This window comes from Dermacentor silvarum, chromosome 1 (genome assembly GCF_013339745.2).
Source record: "Dermacentor silvarum isolate Dsil-2018 chromosome 1, BIME_Dsil_1.4, whole genome shotgun sequence".
Classification (NCBI taxonomy): Eukaryota; Metazoa; Arthropoda; class Arachnida; order Ixodida; family Ixodidae; genus Dermacentor; species Dermacentor silvarum.
In genome coordinates, this window is record NC_051154.1 from 236,902,875 (window position 1) to 236,926,005 (window position 23,131).

The 23,131-nt window shown below is 47.0% G+C and overlaps 1 protein-coding gene across 1 annotated transcript in view; it reads left to right on the plus strand.

Moving 5' to 3' along the window:
* LOC119436953 (protein spaetzle) overlaps window positions 1–23,131 on the plus strand; it is an 80,358-nt gene that overhangs the window by 48,007 nt on the left and 9,220 nt on the right. Inside the window, exons 2-3 of the mRNA XM_037703998.2 lie at window positions 13,028–13,293; window positions 22,710–22,931. Coding sequence (XP_037559926.1) covers window positions 13,028–13,293; window positions 22,710–22,931 — 488 coding nt within the window. The remainder of the gene's footprint in view (window positions 1–13,027; window positions 13,294–22,709; window positions 22,932–23,131) is intronic.

A 23,131-nucleotide genomic window follows, 5' to 3' on the forward strand; every position in this document is an offset into this window, starting at 1 on the left:
ACATCTGGAATACATCCTACAAAAGCGCCAAGGCCAGAATTTTTCACTCGTAGCAGAAGCTATAAAGTGGATGGCTCCGGGTTAATTTTTACCATCTGGGGTTCTTCAACGCGATTTTCCGCATTCCGCTTCCGTATCAGGCATGTGGCTGCCGCGCTCGGGAGTCCAACCCGCGACCTCGTGCACCTCGCAGCAGTGCACGTCTTAGCCACCGAGCCTCGGGTTTTCTCTCCACCAGAATATATTTTAGACTAAGCCAAGCGCAAACGCTCGCTGTTCGCTGCCAGCCACTCGCTCTATAGGATGAACGGGGACATCGTGGTACGCGACCGAATGTGTCACAACGTCGATCAGTGTGATCCGGAAATCTGTGACCCGATCGCAGGTCGATGAATATCCAATTTCTGGTCGATTCAGTTACGGATGAGCAGCATCAAGATTTCCGAGTACTGTGTAGACCGCAAACATATTGTCGCTGCATAAAAAGAGAGAGAGAACTTGTTCCTTTCTTATACACCTGTCAAGCGGGCAAGTTAAGTGCACTTACGGGGAGTGCACTTCGGGACCTTGAGTGACACTTTAGGCTACGCGGTTCTAAACGGGAAAACAGTGCACTCGCAGTAAAAGAAGAAAATGGCGACAGACTACGAGCGCGTTTTGTGAAAACGTAGATTAAAAAGAAAAGTACTTCTAAAAAGTAATTGTCTTACGTTGTATTATTAATTAAAAAAAACTTAGGGCGCTATAACGTAAAATGATTCCAAACTATCTTGATTCCAAACTCCTGACGTGAAATTTACGTAACCACCGAGGCAAGCATCGGGCGGTGACCCGCAGCGTTGTCTGAACAGCCCAATCAAACACTCTCCTCGTTTGCAGGAGGTCACCTTTGTTCGCTTTCAAAACCAATAACATGGTCTACACTCGGCGGTTTTTCTTATTTAATTGGCTGACAAGAGGCGAGGAGCACGCTCTAGTGGAGAGTGTTTTGATGGGGCCGAGCCAGCACAGTGAAAATAGATAACTGCATGAAGAGGGGGGTGCGGGATTCTCCGATTGGTCCGCTTCGCCTTACTTAGCTTGCGATGGCTGGTCGAAAATCGCGGCGGCGTGCAACGGAAGGATAAGAATGCCGCTAAAACGGATCCTCAGCAAGGAAGAGTTGGCAGAGCGATGTCGTATGCATTCCGAAAGGGCTCGATAACGTTTTACTGCCACACGAAAAGGTCTATCAGGCGCAAATAAATACATGCTCACCGGCAGGTGCGAGTAGCGAGGGCCTGAGCGATCGGCGGGCAGCCATCTTCTATTCCTTTCGGAACGGGGCAGTCTGTGGCTATTCAGAAAAATTGTCAGTTTTGTTCGGCATATTAATGCATTTTTTTCTCTTACACGTCACTTTGACGTGGTGAGTTTTCGCTGTTTTTTGACGTCGCGTGACAGACAGGCGATGTGAACGTAGCCAGAAAACATTGGACCAATAGCAAAGGCCTAATGGTGAAAAGGCGTCGAATCAGGAATGATTATTTTTATTTTGTGCAGTTTAATCATGCATAATCAGTGTGTACACGTTATATCAGATGGGGAGCTATCGTAGTTTTCGTGACGTCGCGTGACAGACAGGCGAAGTTAGGAGTGGGCCGAAAATGTTTTGACCAATCGTGGAGGCTGATTGCAGAAATTGGAATCGAAACAGTTTGGAATCATTTTACGTTATAGTACCCTTAATCTGTTTTTTCAACAAAAAACGAAAATATTTTTTATTAAGAGTGGAAAGTCAATGCTGGCCAAGAAAAATGCCTAGCCAATCCAGAACGACATAGCGGCGTGCGACGAGGCGGCATTTGATCCTGCTCGCACAGAATACGAACGCGTTTTAGGCTATTATTTGTGCGCAAGAGCTGTTCAACCACTAAAATGAACGTCTGTGTCCTTTTTTTTATGCATTACATTTTATACCATTGAAACCGCTGGCGACGAGGCTACGCACTCGGCCAGCAAAGTGCGTTCCGTGAACGCACTTCGACCGGAGTACACTCTGCAGCGAGTGACACTCCACTTGCGACGTTTAGATTGCGCGAAGTGCACTTAAACCGAGTGACACTCTCCGTAAGTGCACTTAACTTGCCCGCTTGACAGGGGTATAGTACACTGAGAACTCGCATAGCCTCAAATCGGGGTTGCGACATTTCGTACCTGGATGCTACCTGGGCAAGCTCACATGCGGAAGACAGTCGCGCAACTTTGCGAGTCTGCCAGAAATGGCATTCTCAACTACGCTGGCTACACAGTAGAAAAAAAAAAAAAAAGCTCGGTTGCTCTGCTACGTTATAAAGGTTGTCTTATAAGCCTTTCCAGTCATTTACCTTTTTTATCTGTCCCGCTTATCGCAAGTGTTTAATCAGCGCGATTAGTTGACAGTAAAGCCAACCGGCTAATTTTACGAGGCTCGTGGTATACCACTCTAGCACACATGCTCTGGGAGTGCGGGTCGAGATACCCCAAGTTCAGCAAGGATGAGTGGGACTCGCTTCTGCGTAGCCCCGCTCTAGACAAGCGAATCCTGGCTGTCCGGCGTGCCCGCGACAGGGCCGGTGGGCTAGACCTGCCGGTCCCGACGTGGGACTAGCCGGGTGCGCGACGAGTTCGCGTCCTCGCCGGACCTCTAATAAACGTTATTTCACTCACTCACTCACTCGTGTTACAGGACAAAAATTTCCCGAACATCCACCATTTGCTACACGCGTTGCGTATCGAACCTGATCATCGTTCTTTTTTACACCCGCTTTATCTTCAACGCCATGTGGTCGGGCTTTTCCCGGTTATGCGTTGCCTATGTATACTTTCAAGTCTCAGCTTACATATGCCGCGGTGATTACGCCATTACTATACAGCTGGGCACGTACGTATACATTCTGTTCATCGTCGCTTTTTCCAGCCAGCTGCTTGTGCAATTACCTCACCGATAACGTCGCCTCCAAGCTAAATCAGGACGGCTTCTTGCTCTCTCTTCTGCCGTTTGTATATTTTCTTCCGTGTCTTTAGTTTCAAGTGTCTATATTTTATTTTCCTCTTTTTGTGTAATTTATTCTATGTATCCTGGTCTGTCCTGTCCTATTGCGTTCTACTTTTCTGGTTGCTGTAGGTACTCTATCATCTGATTAAGATATAAATAAAGAAGCTAATCGTTATGGACACGCTTCAAATAAATAAATCAGCCGAGATAAGGGAAAATGTTCGCGTAACTACTTCCTGACAATTAAAGGAGCCTCCATCATTGCCACATGCTCGTGTGCCTTGCGTGGCATATATATATATATATATATATATATATATATATATATATATATATATATATATATATATATATACAGGGTGTTTCAGCGAACACTTTCAAAATTTATTTAAGGTTGCCTGTGGCAGATAGCCCAATTATAGTTAATGAGCTGGTCTACTCGAAGAGGCGGACATTACTTGCACAAAATACTGAAATGCATAATCGACTAATTAACAAAAAGTCACTAATTACGTTTTAACTAATTAGCCGATGGCCCATATTACAATTTACAAATTGTAGCCGTGGAGTTGGCAAGGCGAATCCACTTAGAATTAATTCGCAGGATGACACCAGTTTCGAGATATTAATTCCCGAAGTTTGCGGAGAAATGCATTGGCGTTCCAGTTAATTTTGTGCTTCAATACAGAAAGCGACGTTTTGTTAAGAACTTAACTGGAACGCCAGTGCATTTCTCCGCAAAGTTCGGGAATTAATATCTTGAAACTGGTGCCATCGCGAGAATTCGTTCCAAGTGGATCCGCCTTGCGAACTCCACGGCTACAATTTGTAAATTGCAATATGGGCCATCAGATAATTAGTTAAAAACTTAATTAGTGAATTTCTGTTAATTATTCGATTATGCATTTCAATTTCGTGTGCAAGTAATGTCCGCCTCTTCGAGTAGACCAGCTCACGAACTAGAATGGTGCTGTCTGCCACAGGCAACCTTTAGGAATTTTTGAAAGTGTTCGCTGAAACACCCTGTATATATATATATATATATATATATATATGTGTGTGTAATAGAGAGAGAGAGAAAGTTGGTTGTAAATGCGGAACACTTTTTTTTAACTAACTGCAGCATCTAGACCCCCGCCATTTTTGCACATGGACTACGCGGCTAGCCGGACTTTAGCATCAAGGAGTTTTTAAACAATAATTTCGTTAGTTGTCTAAAAGGTGAAAATTAATTTTTTCATTGCTAATTCTAGCGCACATGTTGTAATTGCGTCAGAAATCATAAGGCTATAGCACCACTTTCGAGATATCCGTCTCCGGAATCTGTTTTAAAAAATGCCTCTTCGTTCCAGTTATACTATAGTTTCGATCTGTTAGAGGCAGGATTTGGGGAAACTGGGGCCGAATTCACAAAGCATTTCATTCGCAAGTGCCATTCATCCGCCGCCTTCGCTAATAATATGCCCAGCAACAGAATTGGCTGGAATGGGATCTTACGGACAATTCTAGCGTACTCAGAGCGTTTTGTGAATTCGGGTCCTGGATAACTCGAAGGCCAATGTATTTTGCGGCACATTCCAAGGCCTCATATCTCCAAAGGGGTGCAGGATTTCTTCTATAAGCAGACATGACTTCACAGTTGGCTGTGCAGAGACGACCAGAAATGTTCAACTTTTCTTGCTTTTTTTTTTTTTTTTTTTTTGCCTGCTGTTAAATAATTTTCGAAACGTGGGGGCTGTAATGTAGATGAAAAGAAGAGAAAGAATATGCACATCCAACGTATACATGTTGGAATCTATGTGAAGCGAAGCTTTTGTGAGGCGGTTAATAAAATGCTCTAAGTTTGCCCTTTTCATTCCTACGTCTTCGGCGTAAAAGGAAACTGGCGCGCGCATAAGTGCTCTCGAGTATACCGTGCTAATCAATGGGACAAAGAATATACAGGCTTGTATTTCGCAATTTCTTCTTAATCTATTTTAAATTTGCTGGTCGCTTCTTGCGTATATGTACCGTAGTATAGAAATCATCATCGTAATCAACACGCCGACACGCTTACTGGCCGATCCCTCGTTGTTGGTATGTGTCATATAGTATGGGACTCATCGACACGCAGCAATCATCTCAAAGAGCTCGTTGACGTTGGCGCGAGAGAAGTGCACGTGCCGGAAAAAAAGAAGGAAATGCCGGTTGTGGCCGAATTTTAACATTCATGTTAAAAATTTAACCTTACCTGTTAAAATTTGGTTACACGAAAAAGGTGTATTCGTTCCCTGGACAACAAACTGCCTCCTTTGCAAGAAGCCCGAAACAATAGAGCATGCCCTTTTTGCACTGTTGGAACCCAATCTTTCATTGGGATGACCTCCAGAGAACGCTAAAAAAAGAACTTCCTTTAGACCCATACGGCATACGATTCCTACCAGTGGAAAGTGAAGGCATTCCTTTCGATGTAATCACGCTCCTGGACCTCCACAGCTTGTGGAAAAGGAGGATGCAAGTCCGGCATGCTGATGTGAATTTATGGTACTGTAGGTGGAATCCTTATTGAGGCTGTGGTGCAGTGGCGTAGCCAGAAATTTTGTTCGGGGGGGGGGGGCTCAGGTTTCAGCGCGGCCTCCTCCTTATAGAATTTGTCGTGGGATCAAATCCATGAATAATAACTGCATTGCCAATTTCATTGTATATTAGATGGTGCACACGAATTATTAAACGCTATGCACTGTCCATTGAAATATGTATGTTTTCATAAAATAATATATTCGTATGCCCCAAAAATTGTGGCAGAAATAACTGCTATCAATGCTTCCGCGTTTTTTGCCTAATTAATTAGTAAAGAAAACATCACATGAACTTTAGAACTATTGACCCTTTTCGCGGAGCAGTTTGTTTTAGAGAAACGAGATGGCGCTCACGGCGGCGCGCCATACCTCTCCTCAGCGACCGCGCACGAATACGAAACCATTACCGCTTCTACCTTGCTTCTGTGCGATCAGCTGTCGGAAATGCAACTGAGTTTTCGGTAACACACTGTGCTCCAATCATGCTAGATTGAATAATGTGGATTGAAGGCGTGAGCAGTAGTTGGCTGCAAAAATAGTGACTGGCATGTTAAGGAATAGAATGAATCTGTGTGGCGAAGTTCGCGGACCGCTGCTGCAATTGTCCGAACGTGTTACCGGCACTTCGTGATGTACGGCTTTCCTCGAGGTTACAGAAATTTACTCATCCGCCAGCCTTCTATCGCTAACCTTCAAAGAAAGGGCTTCATCCCCAGAACGTCGGCAAGAGTGAGTACCACTCGTTAAACAATGACAAAGGGAGTAGCGCCGCTTCCTGTCATAGTAAGTTTCGCGCACGTTATCTATACACATCTGTCCAAAATGGCAGGGAAACTTACGCCCACTCTATCGCCGACGTATCAAGAATAAGTGAATGGACGCACACTTGAATATATGCGCACTGTATACACACAATAAATGACGGACTACACCTATGGCGCACCAATGGTCGAAGCTGAATGTTTCGTGACGGTCCACAAGAGTAAGCAAGTTACTAGCTGTAATATATATTTGCTACAAGGTATTACAATGTACAAAACAGCTACGTTGCAAGCCTTGTGCGCAGCAAGAACAAATCTATCGGATTCAGAACTGAGCACACCCGCGAGCGATTAGGCAGAAAATAATCAGATAGTGGCCGCACCGAGGAACTTCGCTGAGTCGGAAACTGACAAGCCACTGCTTCAAAATATTTGCCGAATAAAGAACAAAGAGCAAAACACACTAATCCTGACTGAATTCATAATCGCAAAGCTTGAAATGCATATTTAGCCCCGCTTTTAGAAGAAGCACCATATACACTGCTTGCGCCGTTTGGACATAGCTTAATCAGCTCCGAAAGCGCTTTTGCATGTTCTCTGAAGCTGCAGGTGATCAAAGCTTCGTGTCGTCCACCTAGTCACCGTCTACGATATCTCCGAAAAAATAGGTTTTCTAAGCCGCGCCGGCGTCATACACTTCCATTGTAAACAAGGAGGCAACGGAGGCAGTTGAGGCATGCAATGGACGCGTCATCACGTGATCAAATATGGCAGCGCCCACGGGATCGCCGCGAAAAGGGCCAATATCAGTTCGAAACCAGCAAAGCACTGCATGCAGCTTATATGAAAAACGTAAAGGCCATGAAATGAATAAGTTGAGGACAAATATTTTGATGAATCTTTGTCATTCAAGAACCTTGTTTACATTTTTCTACATATGCAACGGCCAGGAAGAAACCTCATATGATGCTATCCCTCGTTGCCGTCGAATGCGCAGGAGCAGCTGTAATTCGTCGTGTATTGTAATTACACCGAGATAATACTCGCAGCAGTGAGTACAAATAAAAAGTGGGAGTTCTGCAAAATATATATTAGAAACGCGAAGATAGAATGGAATATACAAATGCGAAGATACAACTCGCTAAAGGGCAAAAAAAGAGTCGCTGGAAACAAAGTTCACTGCTTGTATACACAAAACCTCGCAATAAGATATTTAAGAATACGTATGAGTCTCCAATAAATCTACGTATTTAAGCAAACGTCAGTGTATATAATGCGTCAAATAAGACAAATAAACATGTTGCTCAGTCACAGATAGTAAACTTTGCGCACAGAAAGACAGATGATCTAGGCAAGAACATAGCTATGATCACAGAAATCGTGATATGTACTCGGGCCATGTAGCGGTCGCGACAGTGCCATGTGGGTAGAATAATAGAGGAATAATGCATAAATCAGTACGAAAATGTGTAATTTAACTGCCTGCACAACGCCAACAATTATTCTGCACCCAAAATTAAAGGAGGGTATTCCTTCGTTTCAAAAAAGAAATAAAAGCAGGTAGCTGAAAAGGGAAGAAAAGGACAAACGAAGGCCACAGATGATGCGGTAAGTTGAACTACCCAATATCCGAGTGTGTTTTTGGCGAACGGCGCGTGGGCCGGGCTTTCAATGAGCAAGGTCGGTCAAAATTGGTTATTGGTATCATCGTAATTTTTGTATTCGCGTGATAATTGTGATCATGATGTTAACGTCTAGAATAAACGGCGAAAATTTCTGCTGTTTTAAAAGCTAATGAACGGTCATACGTTTTCATAATTAAGAAGTTATGGACCAGAAGGAACAGTGCTTTTTACTTGCATTGATTTTTGCTGCTTCGCTATCTAAAGGACAAACTTCTCAGGGTGGGAAAGTTGAGCGAAGCGGTCAATCACTTCGGACACGCTGATGCCGACGTCTCTGTGTGTGTATAGAAGCGCCAGCCTAACCATGCGTTCCACAGACATTGTAGAGCGCGAGTAGTTTTTTAGTTAACTATTGTTAACAAAATATTCTCTCTTTGCTGGCAGTGGTCACTGGAAGGGTGACTAGAGGCTGCAGCAGTATTTACACATTTACATAGAACCTGCTGTCGCAGTGAGAGATGGGCATCTATTCCGGTGCTAAAACCTAAAACACTCCCTTAATGTCGTTGGCATACTTGTTTAGGTACCTTGCAGAAGCAGTAGGCTGTTCGATTCCAGCGATGTCCGTCGTTTTGTCAGGAAGTATGGAGAAGCAGCCTGCTTTTGAATCTAAGCTTTCTTTGATAATGTCACCACAAATTTCTTTAATTTGGTTTTGTGCGTCTGGGCTTAAATACGAGGCAATACTGGGGCAACTTTACAAGTGGTTATTCAGATATGTATCTCCACAATCAGCTCGCATGCGAAGAAGCACTCTGAAAATGCCTGTATTTTCAGCAGGGGCATTGCTTAAATCCATAGGGCCCCTGTCCCTGTGGCTACGGAGAGTCAGACCTTGTCGCCCGCAAAAAAAAAAAAAAAAAAAAAAAAAACTCAATAATAGGCCGTTCACTTTCTTCTGTTTTCTCATATTTTACTTTGCCTGCCCTGGTCCTGCTGATCAATCACATTGGGCACGCTTCCTTAAAATGTTTGGAGAAAATTATCAGCTGCTAGCTGACAGTCACGGTGATATTTAGTATTTTAGTGTGTGTGGGAGATTGCGAGCGTGCGCTTCCATTTATGGAACGGCTTGGACACGAGCGTTCCAGTGCGCGCATGTTGGCCCAAGTTTATAAAAACATTAACACCATAAAGTCCTAGAATTGAAAATCTTTTAAAGCATGCCTTTGGAAATGTCAGCGCACCTTTCGCGTCAAAAGTTTATGAGAACTTTATACCCATAAACTTTCGTAATTGAAATCCATGCGCTCCGTTTATTCCGCGGCCGCTGCGAGATGCCGCAACGCGCGCGCTCGCTATCGAAAAGCCGTTGAAAGGTTGTGCTCGGATGGGGCTCCTTGCGTTACGTGACTCCAGGTGCAAGGGCGTTGCCATGAAATCCAGCCCGAGTTCGCAATGTTCGTGCCAAAATGTACTTTCGAGCGTGAAAAGGACATTGTAGACAAAATCCAGCATGATTGCCGTCGTCGGTGGTAGTTTTGGTCGGCGGTGCATGCCAGCACGAAAAAATTTCGGGGGGGGGGGGGGGAGCTGAAGCCCCATCAGCCCCCCCCCCCCCCCCCCCCCCTGGCTACGCGCCTGGTGTGGTGCTCCTCAGAGAATCTCATGGGGCTCTTCCAGGCCTACCCGACTGGATTACCTTATCGGATGAGGAGCTGGTGAATCTGAAGAAATTTTAAACCTGTCGTGATAGCCGAAGTGTGGCTGTTGCGTTATTTATCGTTCTTGTGAAATGTTGCGTTTGAATGCCAAAGCAGGCAACAAAGAAGAAGAAAAAAAGAGGTTGTGGCCGAATGGTTAGAGCATCGGCCTGCAGAGCTGGAGTCCGAGGTTCTAGTCCCGCCGCCAGACGCGATTCATCTTTTTCATTTAATTTTTTTTACTGTTTTCTAGAGGTTGCGCATCTACTCGGCGAGAACCCTACCACCGACCGACCGACTCGGGCCAAACCATGGAATGATAGCAAAGAAAGCTTCGATTTAAAAAAAAAAATTAAAGAAAAAAAAGTGGGCGCGGTTGCGACACACTCGCTACCAGTTGACACCTTCTTTCGTGAGCCTCGGTGCGCGAAACGTACCACATTTTGCGCTTCTACTCGAGGAACCTGCGCAAAAACGGCGCGGAGCTCCACGCGCGCTTCAAATGATACGCGTGTCATCGGCCCCGGCAGTGCCAGCGGCGGCTGCATTGGCGGAGCAAAGCTGTCTAAAAGAAGCAAGCCGCGTGCGGGTATACTGACGAACGGCAGCATTCCTGCAGAACGCCACCATGTGCGCGACGGAATGCGTTCCTCAACTCATCCTCACACGCGGCAGGTCCTTTATGGGCGGCGCCCTCCGGGTATAGCGTGCCTCGGGCAGCAGCCTCTGGAAGTCTTTCCATTCGTCGTCGTCACTCCGCACGTGGATCGGGAGAGAAAAAAAAAAAAGAATGAGAGAAATGATGGCATCGCGACTTGGCGGCAACTTATCGCAAGCCCGTCTAGCACGTGCGACCTTCTTTTTTTTTTTTTCTCCCTTCTTTCCCAATTGTGTTGCTTCTCTTTGCGCCGCCTTCGCGTGCGGCGCACAACGGTGAAGCGGTATATACAAGTGCCAGATCCTGGCGTGTCGCCGAATCGTCAACTGGCGAGGCTATCACGAAGGAAAAGTCGATGAAAGGGCCATCTAGTCGCCGATCACTTTCTCGATATAAATGTAAATCGGAAGCACGCCAAGCGCCCGGCAGCTGCAGCGCTATAGTTGCTATATGCGCTGTTTGTACGGCCGCGCCGTGCCTCCTTCTTTGCGATGAAACGGTTCAAGACCTTTTCTCTAGCTAATCTCCGCCGTAAGCCTTCCGCGCACATATCCAACACGAGCCACGGTGAACATGCGCACGGAGGCGCGTGTTCACCGTGGCTCGAGATACGTTGCAGAGTGTCACCGAAGCTTTGTTAAACAGGTGATGTTCTCCGTTTCTACAGGGGTGCTCCGCTTGATGTTCTCCTGTACTTCAGGCGTGTTGGTGCTAGCCGGAGGAGCTTTTGCGTCGGCGCAGTTTAATTTCTGGACATCGTCAACGCGCTGCCGTATACGCATGCTCGACTCGTCGGCTGATCCGTACCGTTACCTGACGCACCCCCGGCGTCGGAAATATTAAGGTCACTGAATCAATGACTGCAATCATTTTCAAGTCGTCTGGTTGGTTTTAAATGCGTAAGCATTTCTATGCCTACCCAACGAGGAAACCCTTCCGTCCGTCCGTCCGTCCGTCCGTCCGTCATGTAAGACAATCGCTTTCAAGATAGGGCCCGCAGCAGCGAGCGATTTCACCTTCGCGTGCTGCCTCTCGCTTCAGCGCGAACAAAGTGGCGAGAACACTGCGCACACAAAGATGATCAGCACTCGGTGCACTCTGTCCCCATAGCAGATCGCTTTCAAGATAGGGCCTGCGCTGCCGCCGCCGGAGTATACGATTGATCACCGTTCATAATGGTTCTACACAGATGGATAAGGTGCTAAAGAGCGATAACGGCTTATAATGATCGGAACGTCATCAGCGCACATGGCTCCGCCACCTTCAGTAGTTTGCATGCGTCACCGATTCACCTTGCGCCGCCGTCCGCAGCAGTTCGTGTCGCCGCAGCGCTGTCTTTTATACTGGTCAGTTCAAGTTTCATAACATTAGACAGTTTTAGATTAGGGGGGGAGGGGGGGGGGACGCAAGCGTAGGGGCCCGCTAGCACTTGGGGCCGCGGTACTGCGCACGCGTAGACCGGCCTGCGCGTGCGCAGCACCGCGGCCGCATGCGCTAGGGGGCCCCTACGCTTGCGTCCCCCTAATCTAAAACTCTCTATTGATAACGACACCGGGCTGCGTGGAGATGAGCAAGTAGCAGAATGCTTACGCATACTTAGACAATTCCCAGAGGAGTTTCTGCGTGAATTTGTCTTGTGTTTCTTTCTTTCTTTTTTTCTTTTTTTATGGAGCTTAAAGACTTCACGAAGCCGTGTACACGGCCTCTTTAACCCTTTTGCAACGGTGGGAGGTGTCAACAGTGTGCGAATCCGTTTTGCGTATTGACGAGCACCGTTCAGAGGGAACGCTGATTCTCGTGTTTGATGTCATGCGCTCCTGTGTTATGTTACTTCTGCTGATGAAGAGTAACACGAGAACAAGGTGAGAGCAGGAGCCAACGTTTCGAGAAGTGGACTTGTCTTCTTCAAGGCGACATATGCTCTCCTCGGCACAGTATATATAGGTAGGGTTCTGCTAAAGGGGAGAGAAGGTAAGGCGGGTGGGTGAGGTAACCAGCGAGAGTGTGTTGGCCGCGAGGGTGTATAGTATTGAAAAGAAAGATAATGCATTACTGATAGTCGGTGGAGGAATTTGAAATGACACCTCAACCGGCTAACACACGGCGCTGCCTCAAATTCCTCCACCGATCTATCAGTAAAGCATTAACTTTCTTTTCAATTCTACACCCTCGCGGCCAACACACTCTCGCTCGTTACCTCACCCACCCGCCTTACCTTCTCTCCCCTTTAGAAGAACCCTACCTATGTATACTGTGCCGAGGAGAGCACATGTAGCCTTGAGGAAGACAAGTCCACTCGTCGAAACGTTGGCTCCAGCTCTCACCTGGTTCTCGTGTTGCTCGTCGTCTTGAATTTCCATCTCCCGTATTCCCCGTGTTTTCCCTGGATTTCTACTGATGAAGAAACGTCAATCGTTTGTCCAGTCTTTGTCCTGTCCATTTCTATTTTGTGCTTCGTTTAAGTATGCTGGTGCATCCTACTTTGTACTGTGAACCAAGGTGCCCAGGAAACAAAAAAAAGGTCAGCCCGAAAGAAGGCACGCCTGCTTAAGAAGAACGCCGCCTCATAACAAACTCGCATGCTTAACTGGTGTGACACGCGTCATGGAAGTGTCTGCCGTCGCGCTGGTCGCACCGCTCGGGGTATAAATGATGCATGGGGCACGGCACAATGCACCATGCCCCCCCGGTCGACTGTCTGCGCAGGCTCTGTGGCTGACAGCGCTGGCGTGCTGCTTCTGCTGCTGCGGGGCGACCCGGCCATCGCCGACGCGACCGCACGGCTTCAAGACGATGCGCAGCGCGCGAGGACCCCCGCCAGGCGGTCGCACGCCGCCGACCACGGGCCGGCCCGTCGTCTACCCGACGTCCGGAGAGCTGAGGCCGCGGCTCGACGCGCACGGCATGCCGGCCTGCACCGCCCGCGGGCTGGGCGAGAGCGCATACTGCGTCGAGGACGCCTCTTACCCGACGTGAGTAGTGCGCGAGAGGCGCCCGCCCTCCGCCTCGGATGAAGCTTCTGCAACGAAAAAGGTCGTTGAAAAGCTCAAAAGTGTGTATTGCTTTGTTAGTTGGTGTTACTGGGTCACTGCTCCACTCCGGTCCTGGGCTTACTAAAATGCAGGGGCATCTTGAGCGCTTGGCGGTAAAGATCGGAGGAAGTTCACGACTGTTTTCTTTTTTTTTTTTTTCCCCAAGCCGGAATGCCTGCAGAGGTTATCTTCCCGTCAACGACCGGTGCCTCCCTTAGTCCAAAAGCATTGTTCAAATGTATGGTGGGCGCAAAGAACCGAGTACAGGAGCACTTCCAACCAGCGTTTCTTTTCGTTGATTTCGGTCTTCAGTATATAGACACAGTAAGGGATAACCAATATATGGGATGCGATCAGCTCGATCTTTAGTAAAAGCCATATGAAGTGAACAAACAATGAAGCCGCCAGGGAAAGCATAGGGGAAATTAAGATGTTTCTATTTGAATTTTAGAATTTGTTACTGATGAGGATTAAATTTGCCATGAAGTTCTTATTCCTGTAATAAAGCAAAATGAAAATAAAGGAGGTAGGAAAGACAACTTGCCATTGTTGGAACCCACTACCTCAGCATGAGGCGTGCGGTGCTTTATACGAACGAAGCTACGGCGACGGCATTCCCTCCATCCATTTTCTCGGGTTATTTGTGCCCACGTACTTATACCCTATAGTCCTGGCAGTGTTAACCAGCGCCACTTACGACAATGGCGATGGATAGGAAACATCAACTCAATCGCAGGCGAAGAATACAAAGCTTATCACAAATTTAACCATCATCCAAAATTAGGACTACAGTTAAAGAATAATTCGTTTTCCTTCTGCTTTCCTTGGCTTCATTGTCTGTTGGCTTCCTGTGGTTGTGTAGATACAGTCGCCGGCACACGGCTTTCGCAGCAAGTGGAGGATTCGTTGTCTATATTCGTTCGGTGTGGTTTGTTCCACTCAAAAGTCAAAATTAATCCGGAACCCTTCGACAGCCCTCATAACTCACTGTGCATTTTCAGGGCGTTTATACCGCACAATTTTAATAATTTAATAACTTGCTCGCTGCTTCCTTTCTGCGCGCTCTCTGCCCAATCGTTCCGTAAATTTGACGCCCATATGTGTATAGCCAAGTGCAAATTTGCTAATACAGCTTAATTTAATAATGTCTTGACTTCTTCAGGCAAAATATGCCCCAGGTAACTTCTAGAGTTTTTACGTAAGAGCAAGCACTCCTTCATTTAGATGTCCTCACACATCGCGCGGCAACCTGTCCGAATTAAAATAATAGTGAAGGTCGAGCATATCGTCACTGAAGATACAGAGGAAACCGTAATTGTTTTTTTTTTAAGTATCGTTAGAAGAGCATTCCTATAGGTTGCATTTTCTTCACTTTCATATACGTCACATGTGCAGCACAGACATGATTCAAAAGTTGTTAACGTTGCATGAGAGACAAATATTTTCGAACGTATACAGACACGGCAGTGACTTTGTGTTGAACAACGGTTTAATGCGCAAGTACGGTGTGGATCTTTTTTGTACAATGTGGAGATCTGTCATCATTAGTGACCAACGACCAAGCGCTATTCTAGTTTCACATCTAATTCTCTGTGGTTGGCTACTTAGCCTTCACCAAAGCGCGTTTGTTTTTGTTCGGTGGAATTTCGTGGCATGCATGGTGTTTCTGGACTATTATCCATCATTTGTCTCCTTCTCTCCTTTTGGGGAGATGTAGAGGAGGGGTTGATAGAACACAGGTGCTCCCACGAGGTCACTCGTCTGCACGTCTAAATAAATTATCGCAGACCACGAAATGTGGAGTTCGTTGGCACGAATCCTTGATTACCTGTTCAGCGTGTCGCAAGGTTCTCACGGTTATTCAACTGCGTGATTAAGTTTCCATGAAGAGTCTGCTTCATTTTTGTTTGATGCTCTTTCTTACAAACAAAGCACGCGCCTCTGCGAATGTGTACGAGGGCAAAAGCGCTCTGCGGGCAGCAACTTCTGTGCGGCGAAATTAAATCTTCTTGAACCGCATTGGCCCGCCCGCATGCACCTCCTTCGAGCGTATTTAAGACTTTAGTTGCGAGGATGGCCGTAGGATGAAAATGTGGGCACTAAGTTTCGCAACGACAAACTTCATGTGTAAGGTAGTTACGTCTCTCGGGGTGTGGCCTTCCAACAAACCTGCATGTCTTGCACCCGGTGTCTTCGATTCTGCAATAAGCAGAAAGCGAGCGCTTCTACACTCTAAAAAACATTTACACCCTTCAAAGTTAATAAGGGTGCAAATAGATCTATAACTCACACCCTTACACATAAAAGCGTGTAACACTGTTAGTTATAGGCAGATTTAGCTTCTTATTTACGTTTAAGGGTCTAAATCATTTTATTCTGTACAGATCCTCTAGTATCGCAACTGGATGTATACCCAGCGAGTATTGCGAGGGCACCTCGACAGCGGAACGAAATCGATGCAAATAGTACCCCCGTTTCGCCAGTGGGGCAGGATTTGAGCACTCATTCCAGCGTCTCCACGCTGTGAACGAACCTCGACGTCTGCTTGCTTTTTTTTTTTCACTTTTCTTCCATCGTGTTATTACATATGCAACATAAACTCTTTCTTCATTTCTTTGGGCTCTCAATCCGAGGAAAGTAATCCACACAGAGACATAAAATATGAGGAAAAGCAGTTCGGTCAGTCCGAACAGAGTGCGCAGTTTTCTACTCCACAGTGTGGCAAAGGAAAAAGGGAGATAGAAAGTGGCATCACGTAGTAGTTCCTCGACATGTTGTAAAAATGGCGGGCTGCACGTTGATCAAAGCGGCGACAAAAGAAAGAAAAAAGGAAAGCACTCTTTTTGCGGCAACAATGACCAGTAGCTTCACCGCGTGTAAGCCTTCTCGCCACTTCAAGGAAGTTATTCCTTTCTTTTGTACCCGAAGCACAACATCACTGCACACAGTATTCAAGCTGAGACTGGTACGTAGGAACTCAAAGCAGGAAAGCTCGCGAAACTGGACCGACTTATTGTCGACATGCGTATTTTTTCTCTGACGACTGGAGCTCAAGTGAATGCGTGTGAAGGGTGATCGGTGGTCCAAATGAAGCAAAGTGCCTGCGACGCACACATGTATGACAAATTTTCCGGTGGTGGGAGCCGAAAACGAGGTTGTTGCAACTCCCAGTAAAGCATATATTATCATCGTCAGCAGCCTATATTCATGTCCACTGCAGCACGAAGGTCCACTGCAGCAGCGCTAGCTGATTCCAACTTGCGCCTGCAAATTTCCTAACTTCATCACCCCACCTAGTTTTCTGCCGTCCACGACTGCGCTTCCCTTCTCTTGGTACCCTTTCTGTAACTCTAATGGTCCACCGGTTATCCATCCTACGCATATATATATATATATATATATATATATATATATATATATATATATATATATATATATATATATATATATATATATATATATATATATATATATATACGGTATATTGTGAGTGATGTATGTGTACACTTATTTGTCGTAATCTGCATATGCCCATCATAATCCTTTTTTTCGCCTTGTTCTTCGGCCCAGTCTCGCGCAGCTGCTCTGAAATAGAAACATCGCATCGGCCGACGTCTCATGAGTAACTATATATAATTGCTCACACCCCCTTAAAGTGTTACGTTTACGACGGCCCGTGCTGGAAGGAACTATTCACAGAAACTAGGACTGTGAGTCCTCATTGCGCATTGGCTCATTTCAAGTTCTTTCGCTCCGAGTTATAAGCCGTCTTTTGCGCGTTGCTCTAGTGTTGGTAATTTTATGACTTAAATTTTTAAAAATTGCCTAGACGTCGTTCACGTGCAGCAACGTGTATGTGCGTTGGACGCCGTAAACGCAGTCAACTCCCCCCCCCCCCCCCTTTCCACACGCCATCCACACGACATCCGCAGCCATAAGACATCCATAAGCCATCCATACGACACTGGCTGATCCGTTTTGTTAACTATGGATGAAAAACAAGGGACAGTGGCAAGGTATTACCTTGAGACCGCTTCAACATGCATGGTCTGCATTGGAGCGAACTATACTCAAACATTGTCTCCTTTCTCTGTTTCTTAGTGAAGACTCCTGGTGCTGTATCAAACGCATACAAAATATTTAAAACGAATCAACGTGAAAGAATACTTTATTATAATCTATAATGAGAAGAAGCGAAGCTTGGAAGAAATAGGTTTAAAACTAAGGTGCTAATCTTGACTTGCTTAACGCGCACCGGTGAATGCGAGCAGAGGATACTTTAGTCCTCAGTGAGTTTGGTGTGAAGCTAACGCTTTACCACTGATTTAGTGTTGCGGAGTACGATAGTGTACAGCAGACTACTTTTTGCAACGCACCTCGAGGATTGCGTATACGTTCAGCCGAGAGAACGAGCGCGATCATCATTAAGCGTCTTCTACAGCCGGAACTCGAGGAGACAGCGAGCTATTAGACCTGCTATTTTCTGTTCAGGAACGTGTTTCCTCATGCCAACTAGTCGTTGCAGCTATAAATCGTTGATTGTCCCTTCGCGACGTGAAGCAGCCTAATGCGGTGAGCTTAGAAAACCCTCAAGCACGTAGAAAAGCGTGAAGACACCGTCAGTTCGCCGAGCGAACAACCATACGATTACAGCGCGGAGAAAATTTGATCATTTTAAAGAGAAATTACACATCCGACGCACTGTGGGAATCAATATTATGCAAGGAATTTTGCTGATAACTGATATCTAGCATCGCTTGGGGGGGGGGGGGGGGGGGGGGGGGAGTTCCGCAGGGCGTTACCAGAAGGCGCAAGAAATCTTTGTAAGGTCAGTGAGCGGGTGTGACGACAACGGCAAGGTGGCGGCATGGCGATGGCATGACGACTGAATTATTGTACTTGGTCGAAGAAACGTTACAACCTGTTCCGTTACGACCTGAGCCGATCCTGAATGCGGTGTGATGTCACAGCGTCTCAATGCGCTGGCTGCCGCAAGGAAAATAGGGAAGGGAGGGGGCATGCAACTGGCTCGCGATGTCACGATGTAAGCACATTGTTGTGATGTGACGTGACGCACGCGGCCAACGATATCAAAGCGCTAGCTTGCACACGGAAAAAAGAGTGCTAACGTTGTTATTCTCGGGTACCATGCATGCGTCTGTCCCCTAATTGCTAGTGCGTCGGGCTGCTGCTCTGGGGGACCCTGGTTCAATCCCATCATAAGACAGAAGACACCACCATAAGACATTGTATAGACATTGTAATTGAAGAAACCCCAAACAATCAGAGGAAACCTACCTACCTACTTTGCTATCCACCGCAAAATACCTGGTAAAAGGCAAAGAATTATTCGCATTAAAGAGAGAGAGAGAGAGAGAAATAACATTAATTAGTCCCAAAGGAACTATGCCCCCAGTCCGGGCCTCCTGATAGGCTCATGCCTCGTGGCCGAGCACATTCTTGACGGGCTGCACCAAAAGCGACCACCATTCTTTTTTCAAAATTTCGTGAGGCAGCGGTCCGCTCCTGCCAGGTGCCGGGACGCTCGTTGGGTGGTCGTTTAAAAAAAAAATTGTATTTCCGAAGGTCGATCTGGCGGGGCAATCCCACAAGGTGTGTTTATTTGAGGAATAGGCCGCGTACGTAGCTAGTGTTTGCAAGTGGTGGTGGTGGGGGTGGGGAGAGAGCCTGACTCGCTGTTTATATAATGATTATGGTGCGGTGTGTGTAATGTGTGTGTTTGTGCTTTTCGTACAATTGTGGCGTCCTCTCTCGAATGCGTGTAGGATGGTGCGTTGAGAAGTGTTGATGCTTCCTTGCGGAACTAAAAATGTGTAGGCCTTCGTTCCGCTGCACCTTCCACTCTTTTCTGGGGTTGTATAAGTGTCTTCGACAGGCCAAAGGATAGAAGGACCCGCAGGTTCTGTGCGGGAGAGCTCGTGTGGCCTTAAATTTCCTCGCAATCGTTGATGGCCTGGAATCCATTGTATACGACATTGTATACGACATAAGACAGTTAATTTCTTATTGAACAAGCCCCAAACGATGAGAGGAAAACCTACCTACTTACCTAAGCACCGCAAAGTGCATGGTGAGACGCAAAGAATGATTCGCATTAAAGGAAGAGCGACATGTTTGTGTACGTACAAAGAGGATGGAGGAAAACGCGGTCACTGTATAATGTGCTGTAACTACATAATAATAATAAAGCCGTCCGAATCAGCATTGCGGGAACAAATACGGTAAACCTGTAATGAGGTCTGAGACAGGAAATCACAAAAAAAATGTATAATGTAAATGTTTAAAAGAAGTGGTAGCAATATTCAAATCATGATTATGTAAGAATTTGTAACCATCGCTACAAGAAACTGCGCGCGCGTCGAAGTCGGAGCGCTTGTGCCAGGTGGACACTCTCTGTTTTGTTTTCAACTGATTGTTGTGGAAAGGTTACGTCTGATGCCGCGGCCGCTGTTCGACGCGCAATTAGTTCTTCGCTTCATTCTTGCGTGATATCTATTTCGCACCGCGTGCACATTGTCAATCAGGTTTCATGCCCGCAGTATAATTACCGTACAGGGGGCGCGCTGAAGGAAGTTGGCGTGTTTGGTGATATTGCAAGACTGCCTTTCAAGTATACGCGTTTGCATGTAATCGCCCTGTAGCCGTAACAATTACGACGTCGTTAAAGTTCGTTAGGGACACGCATATCGATGACCAGCTTGATTGACGCCAGTGACACTCCGACAACGATTATTGATCGACCGCGTACACCAGACATTCAGAGCAGACGACGACGCTTTCAACTCGTCGAGTTGCACCAGCGGCGATTGAAAGCAGAGCCGAGGTCGCGCAGCGTGTGTCGGACGGCAGGGGACCGCGCGTGCCTTTTGCGCGTGTGAGTAAGGGAAACATTTTATTACCACAACCCACGCCTGGAATGTGAAAATTTAGAGGCTAATTTGACGGCCTCGGGTTGCGCAGGACGCCGTTAGTACGCAGGCTCGCACTCATAGCCGACGTGTGTCGCGACGCGCAACTGGAAGACGGCCTGAAGGTCCGGCGACCGAGATCCCCCGTGAAAAAGGGGATCGTGGGTAGCGAAGGTATTGTGGTACGAAGAAGTTTGAAATGAAGGTTGTGAGACGCAAGGACGAGGCTAGGAGTTGTCCTACTAGTACGGCGGTGTAATGCGGTGTATTTGTTCGCGACGGAAGTTGTTCCTTTGCGGCGTGTCATGTCGGTGGGAAGTGAGGGAATGCAGCAGGATAAGCAGTCTGGTCCTTTAGGTGTTTTCGTCGAGCCTTACAATGGATGGCGCATTACCCACTAGGTTTCAGCCTCGCTGAGGTACTGATTTTCGTGAGCCATGGCTTGTCCTTTAATTTTCTATTATAATATATGGGTGTCCACGGAGAGGCTACTCGAAAGAGACGTGAACATGGGGATGGGCTGCCTGTAGTACGTAAGGTCATGCTTGATTTATGTCGGTATAGCGTTCTCCGAGTTTCTGATAGTGTCTTGGCTATCGGTGCGAATTGTAATGAAGTCGGCGGTGTGCTGCTGTAGCATTATGGGTTCTGCTGTGGCATGTGTCTTCGCGGATGGTATACGTATCAATGGTGTTGGATTGCTTATGCTTCAGGGACTATGGTTATGGTGGTAGATATGTCTTCGCTGAAGGCAGAGTTCCTATATAATAAATTTCTTGTGGCTGAGAGAAGAGATAAAAAGCTCCCTACTCTGGCGTCTTTGGTATCCATCGGTCCATATGCCTGGCTTTCGCGTTAACCGTGACGGGGCGACTAGTGTACCACTAAAATGTCTCTCTGGACAGAGGAACGAGATACGAGCGCCCAACTTTATGCTGTGAACCACGACTGCTGACTTTTCTCGCTATGGCTGCTCGAAGGTTTGGCTTCAGCGGCGACTGCTTGCTGTTGACGCCTAACCGTCTGGGCAGCCCTTTCTTTCGATCATTCGTGCTCGCTGCAGACGCGTGGTCATGGAGGCCATCGCAAGTCCATGTGCGCCCCGACGACCCCCTGCTAACGGGGCACTTCTGTGGATTTTTTCTTGTGCCATAATAGCAACCATATGCTAAGTCGCATATGGGGACTTCGTGACTACAGTCACTAGAGCTATGCCGCTATAGAGTCATGAAGAAATCGGTGCGACCGTTTGTCTTCTCCTGTCCTTACATCAGACGTAAACAAGAGTCACTTCCAGGAAAAAAAATTACGTAGCTTGCACTGGAGGCGCAATGCTAAAGAGACAGCGGAGCTGATGGGCACCTAGCTAGTCCTGGCTTTTGGGCTAGGCTAAGCACTACCAAGTCATCCCCAGTATTTTCCGAAATTTATTCATTATTGATCGATTATTTATTAGCTTTGATTGGTTATCCATTGGCTATCGCAAGGTATTGGCCACGTATTTGGGCTAGGCTAAGCACTGCCAAGTCATCCCTAACATTTTCCGGAATTTATTTATTATTGATCGATTGTCGATTAGCTATTGATTGGCTATAGATTGACTATCGATGACTGAGTAAGCTTAAGTAGTCCCAGCCATGCTTAGCTAGACTTAGCCAGGCTCAACTTCGCTAGTTCGCAGGGGTACGTGCCATTGCGCTTGGACCCTTTCTGCACTGCCGCCAGGATCGGCCCACATTTTTTGTTCGCGACGGACGGACTAACGGCCGACTTAAACAGCTCCGCTGTTGAAACGTTTTCGACATTAGTTACCCGGTTACGAATGTCAAGTTCTTGCACTTCAGGAGTCGAATTCACAAAGCGTTTAGCTTGTAAGTGCTGTTTCCCATTGGCCGGCCGCGTCCGCTCACCACGGTTGTCTGGCATCCGCTTTTACGAAAAGTTCTAGCGTAAGTACTTTCTTGTAAATACGGGCACATTAGTGTTTGCATTTTCGCAGCCGGAGAGACAGAGAACATTTATCTATGCAGAATGCAAGGTTATGGCACAAAGTACAGCTCTCCGTACTTTGGCGATCGCTTAGTGATAGTCTATCACGTGCGCTATTGCTGGCTGGCACGCTATATAGTTGTGATAATCCCGCTGCAGGACAACGTGTCTATTGCGCGACACAGTGAAGAAGTGAAGGGGGAGGGAGGAAGCGGGAGGTGGCTTTGTTTAAACGTCCCCGGAACTATCCGCCTAAGAAATCTTCCCACATGGGGCAACACCCCCCCGCCCCCCGTTCCCTCTCTAAAAGGAAAGAAAGTTGACTCGCTTGCGCAGGCTCGTGTGTGCGCTGCCTTCTCACAAACGCCGAGCCGCGTGCACGGACAACTCCGTTACGCCAAAGGCCCTTTCTCACACTGACGCACGCCTCCATTGCAGGGAGATCATACGGAACGTGCTGCAGAGCCTGAATGTGGATCTGAGCGACAAGGAGATCCTGGCGCGGCAGCCCCTGAACCACGAGGACAGCATTGACCAGCGCGTGTGCCCGACCAAGCGCAAGACCATCTACCCCAAGACCGCGCGCAGTGCCGACCACGAATGGCTGTACGTGGTCAACGACGTCGAGTACGCCCAGGCCGTCACCATCGAACTCTGCGCGTGAGTGTCAATACGTAGCCATTCAAGGTGGCAACAAACAAACAACCAAGACAAAGACTGCGCGAAGTGATACTGCTATACTTGCAAAGCCTGGCGATTATGCACGTACGACCGCATGCATAAGCTTTAGAAGTACGGAAGCCACGAAATTGCCAAACTGCCTCGCAGCCCTACAGAGAAGCATGATCAGGGGGATGCAT